Below are 18,467 nucleotides of genomic sequence, written 5' to 3'. Positions count from 1 at the left end.
CTCTCCCTCACGGTCTGGGGCCTCTGTTTGTCTCGTGCAGAGCAAGTCCACCGGCACCTGGACCAGCACGAGGTGAGGTACCTGCAGTTCGCCTTCCGCTGGATGAACAACCTGCTGATGCGGGAAGTGCCCCTCCACTGCACCATCCGCCTGTGGGACACCTACCAGGTGAGCTGCCCGCACCCCCCCCCCCCCCCCCCGCCGCTCGCTGCCTCCTGCCACCGGCCTCTTCCTGCTTGACGTCTGCTCGGGGACAGGTGGTTGTTCCGAAGTCCTTTTCTGGTGTCCTTGTCCCGAGTAGACAGAACCGCGAGGAAGACCCTCCTGTAATTGTGTTTGTAGCTGCATTTTGTTCCGACGGTGCGGAGACAGCATCCTTGCCAGGGTCCCGGGGCACAGTGGGGAGGCTTGTAAGTCAGCTTACATCTGTGCTGCGGCTGCCACAAACATTCACACTCAGGACTCACACATTGTCTGTTTTGAGTCACTTATAATAAAGATTTTTTTTTAAAAATCACTGACAGATTCAGTGCGATATGAAATTTTCTCTCCACCGATTTTGGTGAAATTCATTTCTTCAGGAGATTGAGTTTTCTGGAACAAACCACCTTTGTTTCCTCGAGTGTCCCATTGCTTATTCTAGCACCTTTTCATTTTGCTGGAGATGTTTGCTGAAGCTGAGGCCACGCTGCGGGGCTTACACGCCTGCTTTTCATCGTCACTCACAGAGAGCAGGAGCCTCCGTGGGACCTGGAGTGGAGTCCAGGGGAGGCTGGTTCTTGGCTCCGAGAGGCAGGTTTTCACTCCACCGAGCGCCGGCCCCTCGTGGGCCCTGGACCAGGAAAGGGGGTGCACAGCGGCTGCCGAGTAGGGAGGCGGGAGGCCCTGTAGAGCAGGTCCTACTCATCCCTCTCCTTCCCTCCATGGAAGGAGCCTTGGTTTGCATCCTGCTGGTGGGATAGGAGTTCCAGCTGTTCTCTGGAGCTCCAGCTGTTCCTGGCCCGGTGGCCGCTGCGTCTGATTCTGAGCTTGGCGTCATGGGAGTCTGCTAGAGCAGCACCCCAGAGTTCTGATCCTGCGGGAGGGAGGCCCTTGTGTCCCGCATGGACTCGGGGTGCTTCGTGCTTCTGACGTCCAGTGCTCTGACCTGGCTTTCTGTTTTTGTGGCTTGCTTATTCTGATAACGCTCACTGCAGAAATTTTGACGACTCAGTTGCTTGCATCCAGATCCCCCACTTTGTTTTGCTTCTTTAGGTACTTGGCAGTTACAGAATTTCTGGCCACTGACATTTGCTGGGACATAAAGCCTTCCCTGGGCTGTTTGGTGAACATGGCCGTCAGCCTGGTGCTATTAACTGGGTCTCAGTAGCATTTAGGAAACAGACTTAATATCCCGTGACGTGGGAACGCTCTCCATTTGTGATGGGTTCAGCCGTTGAAGACCCTGGCCCCCTCGTTAAGTACACAGCTCCTTATAATGCTGTCCCCATTACAGATAAATTAGGTATGAAGTCAATTGCATCGTGAGGAGCTAGGAAATGGATCTGTGCGTCTGTGGTCCTGCACCACTTCGCTAAAACTCCTAATAGGTATTAAAACTTTAAGTACAGTTGTGGCATCTTTATTGCATTAATTTTCCTGAAATTAAATTTTGTCATGAATTGACTCATTTGTACCAGGGGCTCATTCTTGAACTGACGGTACCCGCTCATAAACCTTTTCATATCTTAAAAATTGGGGGTATTTCTATTTTACAGGCCCAAGTAACCATGAAATTGTATTACATCTTTTGGCAATGAAAATACATAGTAATCAGAGGATGGCATTCGGGTGATTACTCTCCCCTAAAGTGGGGTGTTTACCAGCTGGGCCACGGTAGGTTTAGTAGCTCTTTAACCCCTCATGAGGGCTTGAAGTCCTCTGGGGGCGTGTGTCCTCGGAGGGTTTCGAGAGCACCTGCTCCGTCCCAGGCTCCTGACGAGGGAGTGGTGTGGAGATGAATGAGGTGCATCCTCACAGGCATGGAGACGGGCATTTAAGAGCACAAACGATGGAGAAGCAGCCCATGCTTCAGGGAGGTGGCCCCTGCTCCTGGGCACAGTGCGCCCACTGTCAGAGCGGTTCAGCTGGAGCAGGCTGGCCCCTCCCGGAGAGCCTCGGCCGTGGGACTCGGCCGCCAGCTCTGCCCTTGGCTCCCCGTCCTTGCACCGCGGAAAGGGTGAGTCCCACCCTTCACCCGGCATGTGGATGCCGATCACCTGGGATGAGAGAGACCCCTGGGCCTGTTTCCTTCACCCCCAGCCTGCGGATAGGGGTGAGGCCCTCAGGGGCCCTCAGTCAGCCAGGCTGTGCTCTGGTTTCATTGCTGTTTCTCCCTGACCCTCCCTTCTCTTCTCCAAGCGAGCCCCTGCATCCATGTTGGTGAGAAGGTGCGCAGGCTTTGCTCTCAGGTGAGCGAGGACAGACCCCGTGTTGGCAGGCAGGGGGTCAGGGGCGGGGTTCCCAGCCTGGCGGTGCCCGTGCTGCCCTGCCGTGACTGGACAGTGACGTTGTGAGCTCTGAGGAGGCTGGCCCGGTGCTTGCAGTCTCTCGGCCCCGAGGGACCCTGCTGTCCTGTGCTGGTGGCAGATTCGGGGGGCATGGGCAGCCCTGCTGAGGATCCCTTGGGAGGCACGTCCCCACAGTTTCCCCTCTGCCCTCAGTACGGTCCCAGCATGGAGCTGCGGCTGGAGTGGCTCCCGGCAGGATGATGGTGGAGGGAGGGTGGCAACATGCCAGCCCTTGGCCTCCAGCTGAGCAGAAGTTCCTTCCTGGGTGCTGTCGTTCACTGATGCTCACGGGCACCTGGGCAGAAGGCCCCTGCAGCCCCTCAGCCATGCGAGCGGGTGGGTGCTCCCCCGTACGGACCCCCTAAGGGCTCCTCTGAGACCACCCCGAGGTGGGCCCATGGACGCCTCCCACAGGTTTTTGTGAGAGTCACTTGGAGGGAGCAGGCCTGAGTGGCAGTGTTGTGCAAAAGGGAATGCTCGAGAGCAGGGCTGCCCTGTAAGCACGTGTCCTGCCCACAATGCAGCCGCGGCTGGGTTCGGCATCGCTGCGGATGGAGAGCTGGAGTGTGAGTGGTACCCGACATGACTCTCGTGTTCCAGGGAAGGGTAGGGCGTGAAGCAGCGGGGGTCCCTGAGCGTGGGGGGTGGCCTGGCGTCGCAGTCACCCCTGCAGGCCGGGTGCTGGACGGTGGGTGGCTCTCGGCCTCCCGTCAGCCTCCTGCTCCCACCCGTGTGGATGCTGCTTTCAGGAACACGTGTCAGGTGCCTGCGTGTACCAGGTGCCGTGCTGGGCCTTGGGCAGACATAAGAAGCCCCTTGTGGCACTGATGTCCCAGTGGGACAGATGCAGGAGCGTCCAGAAATGAGCCCTTGGTGAACGCGGCTCACATTACATCGTGATTCTTGCTGTGAAGAGGACAGTGAGGCGCAGGGAGCTGCGTGTGAGGGAGAGTGAGGGGAAGTGGCCCGTGCAGATCGTCCTGCCTGATTGAGGGGAACAGCCTAGATCCCGGAGCTGGCTGGACCTGCATTCCTCCTGGTGCCGGGGGAGCTGAGGCGGTGACGTCATCGCAGGCTGTGACCATGGGAGCCCTTGTGAAGGAGCCAGGGCGGTGGGAGCTGCCCCTCTCCCTGTGGGTTTGGGGACGGCCACTTCGTGCAGGGCTGAGCTGGGACCCGAGTGAAGGGTGGAATGAGCCCCGTGAGCATCCAGGGAGAGGTTTTGGACAGGGAGCAGCGCTTCGGGAGCAAGCTTTGTCACTCCCGGGGACAGGTGACCCCTGATACAGGTACACGAGGTCACGTGGAAATATTTATAGACGTTTGCTTACATGCACAGGTTAGTTTCCACACACGACCTCCCAGTGCTCCAGAAGGAGCGGGGGCCCCTGAGGGAGTGGCAGGCCGCGGGGCTGGGGCAGGACATGTGCAGGTGGGCCCGGAGCCGCCCACGGGGCTGGGGCACAGGCCATGCTCAGACCACCCAGGACGGAGCCATGCTGGGGCCAGAGCTCCAAAGAGGCAAATAACTCAGAATGCAGAGTTCGGCAGGGGTCCTGCTGATGGAGGAAGACCCCACAGGTTAGTCTCCCGCCCAGAGGAGTTCCGAATAAAGGACGAAGCGAGCCCGCCCTGGAGGAGCTGGGGCACAACCCCCACAGCGGGGCCGGGCACATGGACCCCCTTCCAGAGGGCAGTGTGGATGGGGAGCCCGATGGATGGACGCCGTGGCCCCGAGACCGAGGTCACGCAGCAGGGCAGCTTGGTGCCCCGAGTGGCAGGAGGAGGAGAGCGCCCCACCTGTGGCCTTCCTCCCAGACCTGCGGCTCCAGACCGCCCCCCGCAGAGGAACATCAGATGCGTCCCCAGTTATGTTCCGCAGCGTTCTGCCCCATGCTCCTCAGAACTGTCGGGGTCGTCAGAGCAAAGCTACATCTGAGGACCTGTCCTGACCCGGAGAACCCCAAGAAGACGGGATCACTGGATGTCGTATCCTGGACAGCGCCCTCGGATGGCAGACAGCCTGAGGCAAATAAGGAGAACTGAGTGAAGTGTGGACACTACTCGGCAGCCATGCATTAGTGTTGGCTCACGGGCGTGCTTGTCCATGCTTAGCAGCGCCCTCCCCGGGCACGTCCCCCACTTCCTGGGGCTCCCGAGGTCCTGCCCATCTTGCTCCGTGTGATGAGAACACCCCCAGGGTCACACCATCCAGAGGAGGATGAGTCAGGTGCTGCTGTAACTCATGCCACCACCACCCACCGCGGCAGGCAGGTGTTTGCTTGCAGTCTGAGGACGGACGTCTGAGGTCAGGGTGTCTGCACAGTTGATTCCTGGTAGAGCTGTGCCCCTGGTTGGCAGATGGCTGCCCCCTCCCCGGTCCTCACGCGGCCTTTCCCCTGTGTTCATGTGGAGCAGGCGCTGTCTGATGCATCTTCCTCCTCCCATGGGGGCACCAGGTTTATCAGATCAGGGCGCTGCCCTTATGACCCCCTATAATTAGCTCTGTGGAGGGCCTACGTCCAGGTACCATCCCACTGGGGTCTGGGCGCTTCCCTGGGTTAAACCTTTGGGGTGGAGGGTGAGATCATGGCAGGAAGGGGGCTCAGCTGCACTTCCCAGGGCCCGACTGGTACATCCTGCTGGTGCCTGGGCATCGAGTGAGGCTGCAGGTCCCCAACCCCACTCGTTCCCATCTCCCTCGAGCTGCTTCAGGCAGGACACCAGCAGGATTTGGCCTCAGTGCCCCCCCCCCACCATCCTCGCATTTCATGCACAGTCTGTACAGTTGCTTGTCTGTGACAAAATGGTACAAATGTGGCCTCTGTTTGTTGTGACCCTGGCAGGCCCAAGACTGTGGTGTGGCTTGGGACCCCACGGGGCTCTGCCTTCTGAGGCCCAGGCCTTGCTCCTAGGGCTTCTGCCTACAGCCGCAGGGCCCAGGGAGGGCACAGAGGTAGATTGTTACCTGCCCTCCCTCCCCGTGTCCCCAGCTGCCTTTATGTCCAGAGGTCTGGGGACAGAAGCTACCATCGTTTCTGAGCCTGGCTGCTGGACCCCCCAAGATCACGCAGAGGATGTGCCTCATGCTCTGCTGACGAGGGTTCCCTGACCAAGATGTGGTCTGGGGTGAGCTGCAGTCATGCACCTGGTATGCTTCTGCTCTGCCTCCTCGTGGGGTGTCCACCAGAGAGGACCGTGCCAGGGAGGAGACCAGCCCACAGGGGTCGCAAATGTGGGTTTCCCCGAGGCCAGAGACTGGGGTGAAGTTTCTGGACTGTGCTTCTTTTGTGCTAAATGGCATTAGAATGTCAGCCAGCTCAGGATTGCTGTAGCTGCTCGGGGTCTGCTGTGGTTCCGTATGAATTTAGGTTTGTTTTTCTATTTCTGTGAAAAGTGTCATTGGAATTTTGATGGGGCTTGTGGTGAGTCTGCAGCTGGCTTTGAGGGTTGTGGGCCTTTCACCCTATTAATTCATCGAGTCCACGAGCACAGGCTGTCTTTCCATCTGTCTCATCCTCAGTTCTGTTCGTCAGTGTTCAGTTTCCAGTGTGCAGTCCTGTCACTTCTGTGGTTGGATTCACTAAGTATTTTATTTTATTCAAGGCACTTGTCCGTGGGGTAGTTCCTGATAGCTCATCATCGGGGTAGAGAAACGCAGCTGATTTTTGTATATTGATGTTCAATGTGCAACTTGACTATTTGTTTATGCTGAGGAAACGAGGTCAGCATCTCGTGAGGCATATGTACCCCCGTGTTCGTTGTTCACAATAGCCAGGACACGGGAGTGACGTGTGGGTGTGCAGGCACGTGACAGTGCGAGGGGGCCTGGCTGGGGTGCCAGCGGGGTGGGGTGGGGGGGAGGGAGCCCAGTGGGGAGGAAGCCCGGGCATGCACAGAGCCAGTGGGAGGGATTCTGGAGCAAGGCATCCAGTGGAAGGTTCTAGGGTAATGGAAGTGTCCGGTGGGGTAGCCTGTGGGCACAGTGGCTTATTCAACATGGAAAAATGTGACCGAGGAACTGAATTTTTAATTATAATTTATTCAAATTTAAATTGAACAGCCCATTCAGTGAGTGGCTGCCTTATGTGGGGTGCCGCCCTGGGAAGGGGGTGGTGGGGTCAGTAGGTTGGGGTGAGGAGAAGGTGGCTCCACCTGGAAGGCCCGTGGGCCCCACATAGCAGTGCCTTGGCTGCTGATAGCTGTAGACAGGTGCACTCTGGGTGGGCTGGGCTGACCTGAGCTTGTGTTGAGGTGACCCCCGTTGTCTGAGTGGTGTGGCGGTGAGTGGGGGGGGGCACACGGGACGGGAAGGGGACGGAGGGCTGGTTATTACATGGTGGGCAGTCCCGAGCATTTCCTAGCTCACGGAGATTGCCATTGGTGCAGTGAGGGAAGCTGGCTGGGTGGTGGGGACGTTGCCCCGGGCCGGGGTCCCTTCCTCCCCAGGGTCCTGCGAGGCGGATTCGGAAGTGAGTGTGCCGCTGGGCATGTCCTGAAGTGAAGGACACCAATGGCTTTCCCGAGGGAAATGGGAGAGCTGGGTCTTAGGGGACAGTCGCAGCTCCGGCTGGGGTCTGGTACTGGGGGCGTGAGCCGCTGCGGGACCGGGCCCTTGAGCGGGAGTGTGTCCCTGTGAATGCCACCTTCCACCTGCCTTCTCCAGTGCCGCCCCAGCCACTGGGCGCGTGGGCTCCCTTCCTCCTTCCTGAGCCAAGGGCCGCTCTGGTAAACGGGGGTGGTGCTGATGGGGCCTTGGAGGCTTAACGCTTCCTACAACCTGGGGATTTCGTTTTAAGAAAAAAAAATGTTCTTCTGCCAGGTATTGCAAGATGACTTCATTTGGCTTAAAGCATCTATTAAATTCTTTCCTCGTGTTATCCAAAGGCCACCTGAATTCTAATTAAGACACTTCCACTGTCCATACCCTGAAGAGTGGCTTCAGTCACGCTCTTCAAGAGGCTGGCAGTAAATCACAGGCGATGAACTGCGGAGCTCTTCTTCGGATCTGGTCATCTGCATGCCGCCTGTCTTAGGTCGCGACCTCTGGAGACAGAGCCATCGCGCATGGGCTTAGGGCAGGCTCTGCTGGTGGGCAAGGCGGGCGGCCCCAGGCCCCTCATGCACACACATCGGGGGAGTGGCATGAGGGCCATCCGTCCCTGGGGTTTGTTGCACCAGTAAAGTGCTGAATACAGCACTGGTCTACGGGCAGCCAAATGGAACTGGGTCCTTCCAGAAGGGGATCTGTGTGGACGTGCTGTGCAGGCCCCAGTGACGAAGACGCAGTGGCCTCTGCCCCAGCTCACTCTAGGCAGTGTGGCCAGAGCAGCGGCCAGCAGCTGGGACCATGGCTGTGAGTGCCCGTCTCTGCGGCCCTGACTGGGGGCCCTGCAGCACACTGTGGCGGCGGGGCCCGTGTGGCAATGGGGCTGTGGTCTGTGGAGAGCCGGCACTGCTCAGCCCACCGTGCCACAGAGTCGGAGGGGTGAATGAAGGGAAGCCGGCCTCAGTCGTGCTGTTCTCAAACCCTGGCAGCTGAGGAGCAGCGCGCCCAGCTGTGGGCTTCTGTGGGCTGGCTGTGCCCTTTCTGAGACACGGCTCCAAGTTCCCCAGCACCTGGTGGTGCCCAACGGGGCAGCAGGGTAGGGGGTCAGGGCCCCTCTGTGTGCCCACTGCTGAGAGGGGCTGCCACAGACCCCTGGATGCTCCAAGATGCATCTCCTGACGTTGCTCTGATTGGGAAACAGCCAGATTTGCTGCTGGGAACACATTCTTATGGCACCTGGTCCTTGTGCACCATTTTCAGTGAAATCTCTCCAGTTTTTTCATTTTTGTGCTACTTGGCTTATGCACTCTTTGCTTTTCTGGGAGAAGGTGCGTCAGAGATCGTGAGAGGTGGGGCCTCGCGGCGCTTCAGAGGATGTGTCCACACCTGTGGGGAAGAGCTTGATCGTTGCACCTTGTGGAGTGCCCCCGGAGTCATTCGGTTCGGGCGTGTTTGCTGAGCGCCTACTCTGGGCCTCCCCCTCCTCTCAGGCCTGGGGACACAGTGATGGACCTCAGAAAGCCCACACCCAGCAGGAGAGCCTGGCCACCAGCTGTGAGACAGTCGCTCATGTACGTCTCTGCTGAGAAAGGGGCACCAGGATGCCTGGTCCCCAGGGTTGTGCAGCCAGTGGGCGGGGAGGCGTCGTGGGCCCCGGAGTGAGACTGCCTGGTGATGAAGGCTTCCAGCAGAAGGTCTTGGGGCAGGAGTCCTGAGATCCCCGGCCAGGATGGAACGAACAAGGAGTGTGCAGGAGGAAGGCCGCCAGGAATGGAGGGCAGGTGGGTGCAGATGTGCAGCACACGGGGTGTGGAGGAAGGGCCCAGAGGCTGCTGGCACGCTCCAGGCAGGGGACAGAGTGGTCGTGGGAGCTGGCGAGAAGATGCTGGATTGGCAATAATCAGGCACTGTGTGTGATTGTACCTGATGCCAGGGACGTGTATTTGTGGATGATCTTTATCCATCTGTCCTCCTGTCCGTCCACCGGTCAGTTCTTCTAGTCGTCCACCCTCTGCAGTGTGAACCCTGGTCTATGTGGGGCACCATGTGGGCCCTGTGTCTCTCGAGAAGTCTAAGGCAGCCTTCCTGCTCTGAGGGGTCCACTGCCTGGTGTGGGAGGTGGACACGTGGCAGTTACAGGATGTGCCGTGCCAGAGGTGACGAGGTAGGGCACCCAGGGCACCTCACTCTGCCCAGGGGTGTTGAGGAGGCTTCCCAGGGGACACTTCAGCAGGACCTTGAGCCGAGGACATGCCGGGCCCAGAGCCAGGTGCCAGGAAGTGCTTGCCAGGGAAGGAGCGTGGTTTGGCTTGAAGGGGGAACAAGTGTGGAGGCTGAAGAGGCAGGTATTCACAGCCTGCTGCGTGGGAGGTGTGGTGGGCATGGCTGCATCCGGATATTTGGGTGCCGGGCAGATGGAGGCCAATGAACTCTGGGGGCCACGGGCACTGGGTGGCCTGGATGGGGGTGGGAGGGCAGGTTCAGGTGATGGTCTCATCCACCAGGCTAGGTGCTCTCAGCAATGTTCCCAGAGGGTGACTTAGCTTCTGTAGGTTTGGGTTTCTGCCTGTACGAGAGCTTGATGCTGGTTCCTGTGGCTGTTCCTCCACCCCGGGATGAGGACCTGATGCTGTGGCTGTTCCTCCACCCCGTGATGAGGGCCTGGTACTGTGGCTGCTCCTCCACTCCCGGGATGAGGGCCTGGTGCTGTGGACGCTCCTCCACCCCGTGATGAGGGCCTGGTGCTGTGGACGCTCCTCCACCCCCGGGATGAGGGCCTGGTGCTATGGCTGCACCTCCACCCCGGGATGAGGGCCTGGTGCTGTGGACGCTCCTCCACCCCGTGATGAGGGCCTGGTGCTGTGGCTGGTCCTCCACCCCGGGATGAGGGCCTGGTGCTGTGGCTGCTCCTCCACCCCGGGATGAGGGCCTGGTGCTGTGGCTGCTCCTCCACCCCGGGATGAGGGCCTGGTGCTGTGGCTGCTCCTCCACCCCGGGATGAGGGCCTGGTGCTGTGGACGCTCCTCCACCCCCGGGATGAGGGCCTGGTGCTGTGGACGCTCCTCCACCCCGGGATGAGGGCCTGGTGCTGTGGCTGCTCCTCCACCCCGGGATGAGGGCCTGGTGCTGTGGCTGCTCCTCCACCCCGGGATGAGGGCCTGGTGCTGTGGCTGCTCCTCCACCCCGGGATGAGGGCCTGGTGCTGTGGACGCTCCTCCACCCCCGGGATGAGGGCCTGGTGCTGTGGCTGCTCCTCCACCCCGGGTTGAGGGCCTGGTGCTGTGGACACTCCTCCACCCCGTGATGAGGACCTGGTGCTGTGGCTGCTCCTCCACCCTGTGGTGAGGGCCTGGTGCTGTGGACGCTCCTCCACCACCGGGATGAGGGCCTGGTGCTGTGGCTGCTCCTCCACCCTGTGGTGAGGGCCTGGTGCTGTGGCTGTTCCTCCACCCCGTGATGAGGGCCTGGTGCTGTGGACGCTTCTCCACCCCGTGGTGAGGGCCTGGTGCTGTGGACACTCCTCCACCCCGTGATGAGGACCTGGTGCTGTGGCTGCTCCTCCACCCTGTGGTGAGGGCCTGGTGCTGTGGACGCTCCTCCACCCCGTGATGAGGACCTGGTGCTGTGGCTGCTCCTCCACCCTGTGGTGAGGGCCTGGTGCTGTGGACACTCCTCCACCCCGGGATGAGGGCCTGGTGCTGTGGACGCTTCTCCACCCCCGGGATGAGGGCCTGGTGCTGTGGATGCTTCCCCACCCCCGGGAGGAGGGCCTGGTTCTGTGGATGCTCCTCCACCCCGGGATGAGGGCCTGGTGCTGTGGCTGGACCTCCAGCAGGCCCACCAGCCCCCCTGCAGGAAGTGCTGTGTTTGAGGGTGCTGGGGCCTGGCACACAGTCCTTGTCAGTTGTCCTCATCAGGCGGGGTTTGGGTGGTGGAGGGGCCCCGTGTGTGAGGCCTAGGGCCGGCTCTGCACTCAGGCGGCCTTCTAGGCTTGGTCTTCAGGTTGTGCCTGCCTTAGTGATCGGTGCCGAATTTAAATCCCAGGGGTCCCAGGGGTCCCAACTCTCAGAGGCTGCCTGGGGCCCCTCCGCTGCGCTGTACCTGTAGGAGGTCACTGGCCACCCCTGGGCGTGGAGGAGAGCACCCTCTGAGTGCAGCCCCCATGGGAGCTCTGCCCAGGGAGCCAGGTGACAGTCGTGTGGCGCTCCTGAACCTTCAGGCTGCTGCGGCGCTGGTTCACGGGCGTTGAAGCTGATGGATTGGGTTAATCTAATAAACTGGAGAAGCAGGTCTCCTTACAACATACTTTTTCATAAGCCCATTAAGATTTGAGGTCGTAAGCTTTTCATGTCTGCCTTCCTACGGGAGCAGGCATAGATCACTGTCAGCTGGGCAAGGATTTAGAAATGAGAATATTCAGCAAGACGGTGCTCACTGCTGATAACTTTGCAGGAAGGAGCTGGGAGAGGGTGTCTCCACTCTTTCAGAGTGGCAATAAAGTCAGTGTCCTGGGGATTTAGAAGTAGTATTTAAAGAAGTATCTGGAATGTCCTTAGTGACTCTAAGACTTTCATTCATATTTCAATCAGGTTGGGTTTTATCAGAGCTCGTTCAGGGTTTGGGCTCTAAGGAGAAGACGCCTTCCCACTGCAGGCCTGGTTTGCTCCAGCACAGTTGGCCAGGTCTAGGGGGCCTGAGTCTGGTCCAGGTGCTTCCTGGGAACGAGGGACTTTCTGGGTGGGGGCTTGGGCATCTGTCAGCTTCCACGCAGTCGCTGATATGGGTGGTCATCTCCTGCTTCTGTGTAGGTGAACTTCCAAGTTGTCCTTGGAGTGAGAAGAAAAGGTTGCTCGACATTTTAGTCTCTGAATTCTAAACTTGTAACAGGTAAAATCTTTATTTCTGGGACGTTATGTGAGGAGTGATTGTCAGGTGCCCCTGCCCAGCACCAGGCCAGACAGGGCAGCTCCTTGTTGATGGCCACTTGCTCACTGCAGGAAAGCACTATTGCAAAGTGACAGTCACTCCTGGAGCTGGGATGAGGGACCGTTCCTGGTGGACTAGCTCACCATGGCTGAGTGCCTGCTAGCGGCTGGGAGATCCTGGACCTGTGAGTTTGAGAAAGAGCCAGGGGCTTTGCGTGATCTCTTGGAAGTCAGCAGTGTGTCCTGTCTGCTATCCTGTCCAGAGCCCCCAGGCCTCACCAGATTCTCTGGCCCCTTAGAGTCTCCAGCTCCTTCGGACCAAACCCTGTGCTGCTCCATCTTTGCCCAAGATCTGCATGTCCTGCCACTTCTTTCGGGGACCATGGACCAGTGGGTCCTGGCAGGCTGCAGCATCGTTGGGATAGGCCCCTTAGTTCCTGAGTGACTGGTTGGGATGCACATGGGAGGACCAAGAATGCCTGTTGAGTGAATGGGTAACACAGACCAGCAGGGAGGGTGCCCCCACCTCCTGTAAAAGGGGGGGAGGTGTGGCTGGGGAGAGACACCTGGAGACACAGGTGTCACCTGTGTCCAAGGGCTGGCCTGGGCCCTGGCATGGGACTTGGTCTTGGTGGCTCTGGAGGAGGAACTAGAATCTGTGAGTAGAAAGGACAGGGCCTAGTAACCAGAACGTCTTCGTGCTGGAGGTGAGGCCGTAACAGGTGTGGGGCCCTGGCGTTGCCCAGGTTTTAGTTCACGAGGAGTCAGAGCCAGAGAGCTATGGCCAGCACCCTGAGCCCTGAGCCGGGATCTGCACATCCCCAGCGCAGGGCTGCTGGAGCCCCTGGCTGGGAGTGTGAGGTGAGAAAGCTGGGGGCCTTGCGCAAGGTCACACTGCGGGTAATGGCTTGTCACAGTTTTACTGAGCTCTCAGGTGATATATTCATGAATATTTTATCTTCAGTGTGACCTTAAGCAGCCTGTCTAACATCTTTAGGTTTTTGGACAGAAGGTTCAAGAAAACCAGGGGCTGTTGGGGGAAGCCCACGGGAGGGCTGGCTTCACCTGCTGCGTCAAGGAGGGTGTGTATCCTCCTGGGGGGCCGGCCTGAGTAAGGAGTGGGCAGGTGGGGGACCAGGCCTGCCTGCCCTGGGCGGCGGCGGGGGGTGCTGCTCCATGTTCAGGAGGCCACCCCTGCCCTTGCCCAGTGCACAGCTCCAGGCTCTGCCATGGTCGAGAGGGAGTGACTGTGACCCAGTAGGTACCAGTAATACATGTGCAGGGAAATGACTGAAGTGTGTCTTCGTTACCAGTGACGTAAATCGTGGTCCTGCAGGGCTGCCTCAGTCACTTGCCCAGGGCGTGTGCTCAGAATACCTCCAGGGACCCCATGGGCGCTGGGCCACCCAGACCCTCAGCCACTCCTGCGGCCAGCATCGCAGAGGGTGGAAAGGCCTAGGCCAGGTGGGGACCGAGGTGAGCGGCCACTGGTGTGAGGAGATGCAGTGCCAGTGGCTTGGGGCAAATGCTCAGGAGGCCCATTCGTGGAGCCGGCTGATGGGTCATCACGTGGCCGGTTACAGTCTCCCTCAGCATCGAGGCTCTAGAAGGGTGTGTGGCGAGGGAGCGGTCCCTCTGCCGGTCATCAGCTCCGCGGTGTCCTGGGTGGGTTCCCCTGGCCATGCCGTGCTTCAGCTCTGCCCACCTTTTGGTGCAATATGCAGGTTCCCTTTGCTCACTAACCCCGGGCGGATCTCTTTTCCAAACGCCGGGCTTTGTTGCAGCCTGGTGGCCACGGTGGGGCTGACCCAGCATTGCGGAGACCTGTCTGCTATCCTAGTGGGTTGAGGGCAGAAGGGAGGGCTTGTTCACCTGGCCCTTCTATGAAAGATGGTTGTCAGCCCAGTGGAAGAAAGAGTAAGAAAACTGTGAGAGGGGTCCCAGCTGAGTCTTCCCTGAGCCGTCCTGACAGGAATGGCCCGTCTGGGAGCCATCTCCCTGAGGGTAGGCACAAGGGGAAGCCCGGTTTATTGGTGAGCACTTCCTGAGGTCAGCCGAGGCCCAAGAAGCGGTGGCCCTGGGCCAGGACAGACGTCCTCACTATCAGGAGAAGAGGTGGTGGTGCTGGCTCTCTGCTGGCTGTCAGTTATGGCACGGATGAGGGCATGGCCCCTCTGTGCCCCCGGGGTGGGTGTTCCTCAGTGGGACCAGCGAGGGGCCCGGGGCCTGGAATTATTCTCATGTACATCGGGTTACTCTGCTCTTGCTGAGATGGTGCCTCAGTGGCCGTGTCCTCCGTTACAGAGCCCTCCTTACCAGGCAGAGGGTGGACGGAGAGGACAGGTAGACTTGGCATTGGGGGCATTCATGATGGGGGCAGAGGCACTGGGATGCCTCCCTCTGCCCCTGCCCCTCCCGGCTCATGACCCGACTCTCCTGACACCGGCTCGTGGCCTCGCAGCATCCTCATGTGCACGGAGACGTGGTACCCCCACCCACCGCCCCATCTCCTCGACCTAGGAGCACCCTGGATGGGGTGGGATGGGGGCAGCGTATTGCCCCCCAGCGTGAGGGGGGCACCTGCTGCTCCTCAGTACAGCAGTTGGCGGTGGGGACGCCCTGTGCTGGGGTGCAGAGAGCTCTGCCGTCAGTGCTGGCCGTGCAGTGGTGACCTTGTCTACGTGTGTTCTGGATTTATGGACTCTTCTTTTGAGATCCAGCATCCCCAGTAATTGCCTTCTCTTTTGCGTGCCCTGGAAGAAATTCAAAAAGTAAAAGTTAGGCTAAGAACTGCTTTCAGGAGCTTGGCCTGGTGTCTCCCAAGCGTGGGACATATTCTCAAGGTTTTCCGTCCAATTTTCTGTGACCTTTTGTTAATGACCATGAGGAGAGAAGGCAGCCATCTGCCCGGGTCCCTGTAGCGAGCCCTCGGAGCTTGGCTCCAAGGTTCGGCTCCCTCCTGGCTTCTTCGGGACCAGGCTTGGTGCCACCAGGACCATGTCCTGGACCGGCCACGGGCTTCCTCTCACCGTGTGAGGACTGAGGTCTCCAGATGTGACCCTCCCAGCTCCTTGGCAGACCTGAAGTGCAGGCCGTGGGCCAGGCTTCCTGCACGGCAGCGTGGCCTTGGCAGGTGCTGAGGGCAGGGTGAGGTTAGGGTCCTGGCGGCCCCTTCACTGCGTGCTTCACAAGTGCCACCTCTCAGTTTCCTGGGAGAGGATGTCGTGGAACCTTTAGAGGAGAGGCGAGCCCTCCCCCAGACCATCTCCAGCCCGGCACGAGTGGCCCCCGTGCGAGAGGATTAGTCTGCTCCTGTTCCACTTTGTCTACAGTGCCTTAAACATGATAACCCGGCAGCACATTGCGTGTTTACCCGCTGCGTTCGTCACGCTGTCCCATCGTGTTGTTTCACCATCTTTGTGGCCACCTGCTAAGTGGTTGCGTGGTGTCCTGCCCTGTGGCTACGTGGCAGTCTGCCTCGCGGTGGTGGGCGGGCTTTCCCTGTGATTATCGCTGCGGTGGGATCACGGGGCGCAGAAAGCTGCTTCTGTATCCATGGTCCAGGAGAACAGATTTGCAGGAGTGGCGTTATGGGGTGAAGGGGTACCTCTGTTTCCAAGGTACTGTGTATATATCGGGACCAGCCAGAGTGAGAGGGATATTTTCTTCACCCTTGTCATCACCAAGCATTTTAATTAGCATTGTTTTTCTGGATTCAACTGAGCAATAGATGGTAAGATCTTGATTCTATATTTAATTCTGTGGTTACTGTTAAATTTCTAAAGTTTTGTGCATATTCAGTAGCAGGCTGTGCAACGTTTTAAGATAACCTTTTACTTTGTCCATCCATAGTTTCTCCGAACATTTTTAAGCTGTCGAGGTCGGGTGAGAGTATTGATGGCTGCAGCCAGCGTTAGTCTAGAACCTCGGCTGTGACCTGCAGGCTTCCAGCTGGTGAGCGGCTCCCAGGGAAAGCTGCATTCCTCTCTCTCTGGGTGCTCGTGGTCTTTCCGAAATACACAGTGGCCCCGGGAGACAGTTACTAAGGGTAGGGAGAGAGGCTCTGGGGAGGGGCTCAGGATGCAACAAGAAGAGCTGGCTGGTTCAATGGGGTGAAGTGAAGGGTAACCCTTGGAGGCGAGAGAGGGTGAGGGGTGGCGAGGAGGTGAGGACAGCCAGGGCAAGTGTGTGTCCCACCCCAGCCCTCACCTGTGCTGTGGTCAGGTACAAGGCGTGTGGGGAGGCTGGGGTCTGTGCGGAGGCCTCTCCTCCTGCCGGAGCTGTGGCTTGTTGCACAAGAGTCAGGGTGAGGGGAGCAGAGAGGAGCACCATCTTGGCAGGAAATCCCAGTGATCCTGCTTAACACTAAATCTACAAGCTTGCATCTTCCGGACTAGAGCAGAGTCCCATAGAATTATATTTTATCATGGAAGGTGCTAGGTTATTGTGCAATTTGAGATGATTCCATTTTTAAATCTTTGTCAGATTTTTCATATTCCCAGATGCACACCTTTGAAAATATTCTCTTTCAGGCCTTGCAAGCCATCTTGGTTTTTGAGACTGCAGTCCTTAGCTTTCACCGCCGTCTGCCTGGACCTCCGTCAGTGCTGACCGGGCTCAGTGTTCCCCGTCCAGAGCCGCCCTCCCTCCAGGTGTGCTTGAGTGGAGCTGGGACCCAGAACATTATGTCCTCTTTTACCTGAGAGGCTCACCTTTCCGTGCAGGTGTGAGGCTTACCTGGCATCTTTGGGTTCCCGTTCCAGGGTCCTGGCGCTGCACTCAGCTCTGGGGGAGCAGATCCTGTGCATCATGATGGAGCTAGCAAGCCCAGCCGGGGAGTCTCTTCTAACATAGGGCTGAAGGCCATGGGGGTGGGGATTTACGCACATCCTCATCAAGGGAACTGTGGACCTTTAAATTTCTCAGTCAGCTGAGGGCTCTAGGCCTGGACTTTGCCTTCGGCATGGCCGCTGGATCGTCCACGTTCTCCCCTCCAGTGCAGCCAGTCCAGTTTAACGGGTGTCAGCCCCTTGTTTGCATATCGACCCCACTCATCTCAGGGACCCTAGTTTCAGTCCCTGTTTTGTGTGGATGTAAAGGGGTGCCGTGACCTCTGGCCTTTATGAGCCTGCACCCTCATCTTCTTCGGGGTGCTGTCTCCTGAAGTTCTGATTTCCCAAATAAGTGCCTGCTGGCTTAAATTTTCAATGACTTCTTAATTGGTCGACACTCCCCTGATGCAGGAGGTGCCTGGTGAGCACAGGGCGGTGACACTAGATGGCCTCTAGCCAACAGAGGAGGTGGTACAGGTGATTTCGTGGTCCCTGTCCATCCTGCCTTTCCTCCTAATCCCATCCTTCTCTGCTTTGTGTTCGGGGACAAGTGGAGGCGTGTCCTTCCCGACTGTGTTCCAGAATTAGGCTTGTTTCCACGCTGCTGTCCTGGCTGTTGAGGTGTGGCCGCCGCAGGCAGAGCTGTTCTGAGGACCAGCACGCAGCACAGGGCGCTTGGTTCCGTGGCTTTGCTGAGCATGACCTGGAAACACAGGGGGCCGGAGCCCTCCACAGGGCAGCAGTAGGCTCTCCTCAGCACCCTCTGGGTCACCTTGACCTCTGAATGGTGTCTCAGCAAGCCCTGTCACTTGATTATCATGAGCCTTTGCAAGCACGCTCTGAATCTTCATTTAGAGTCTCAAATGCCCTGGGGGAGCCAAATCTGGAGTTAGAGTGGGATGCTTTTAATGTGGTAACTTGTTTTTATGAACATTTATTTCAAGCAGTTTGCATTCATTTTGAATACTTGGGTCCATTAGGTAATATTAAATCGTTTATGAGTCCAGAGATGAGGCCAGGGATTCCACCGTGCACCTGCTGCCTCCTGCCCCTGGCGAGGAGTGCCCTCTGTGTGCCCGTGTGACCCATATGCCTCTTAGTGATGCCTTGGTAGGGGATGGGCGTACTGGATGACCATGGGAGGGCCCTGGGACCCTCAAGATTGGGGTGGGAGGGGGTGCAGGAAGGGTTGGCTTGACCCCATTACAATGAGAAGAGTGCCTCACCCCTTGGTAGGTGGCCCTCTCTGCTGGAGGCTATGCCTTCCCTTGGTCAGTGGGTGGGCCGGTGGTGGGTTGGGCCTCCAGAGGGGCCTGGGGGCAGCATCCAGTGCCTTCTGTCTGCCTGCTGGGGACCAGGAGAGCAGAGAGCCATCAAGAGACCCCAGTGCGGGCAGACACCTCTGTGCACCTCTGGAAGGTTGGTTTGGGGTAAATCCATGATGTTGCGCCAAGCTAGTCCCTGGTGGAGGAACACCACGTGCATTCTGCTAAATCAGCCGACTGTGGCGTTTGCTGGCGTTTCCTGAGCTGTCCGTGCTCCAGGCACGTGGCTTTTCTTTACGTCACCCCTGTGCTTGCCCGTGTGCTAGTGCATTTATCTCCCAGGGACT

The 18,467-nt window shown here is 58.7% G+C and overlaps 1 protein-coding gene across 1 annotated transcript in view; it reads left to right on the top strand.

The window, feature by feature from the left end:
• The window catches only part of TBC1D22A (TBC1 domain family member 22A), a 333,790-nt gene that overhangs the window by 236,804 nt on the left and 78,519 nt on the right, over nucleotides 1-18,467 (top strand). Inside the window, exon 11 of the mRNA XM_055328852.1 lies at nucleotides 41-168. Coding sequence (XP_055184827.1) covers nucleotides 41-168 — 128 coding nt within the window. The remainder of the gene's footprint in view (nucleotides 1-40; nucleotides 169-18,467) is intronic.

The sequence above is a fragment of the Nyctereutes procyonoides genome, unplaced genomic scaffold (assembly GCF_905146905.1).
Source record: "Nyctereutes procyonoides isolate TBG_1078 unplaced genomic scaffold, NYPRO_anot_genome, whole genome shotgun sequence".
In the NCBI taxonomy this organism is placed as follows: domain Eukaryota; kingdom Metazoa; phylum Chordata; class Mammalia; order Carnivora; family Canidae; genus Nyctereutes; species Nyctereutes procyonoides.
Note: the sequence above shows the minus strand (reverse complement) of the source record. Positions and strands in the feature narration are given on the sequence as shown.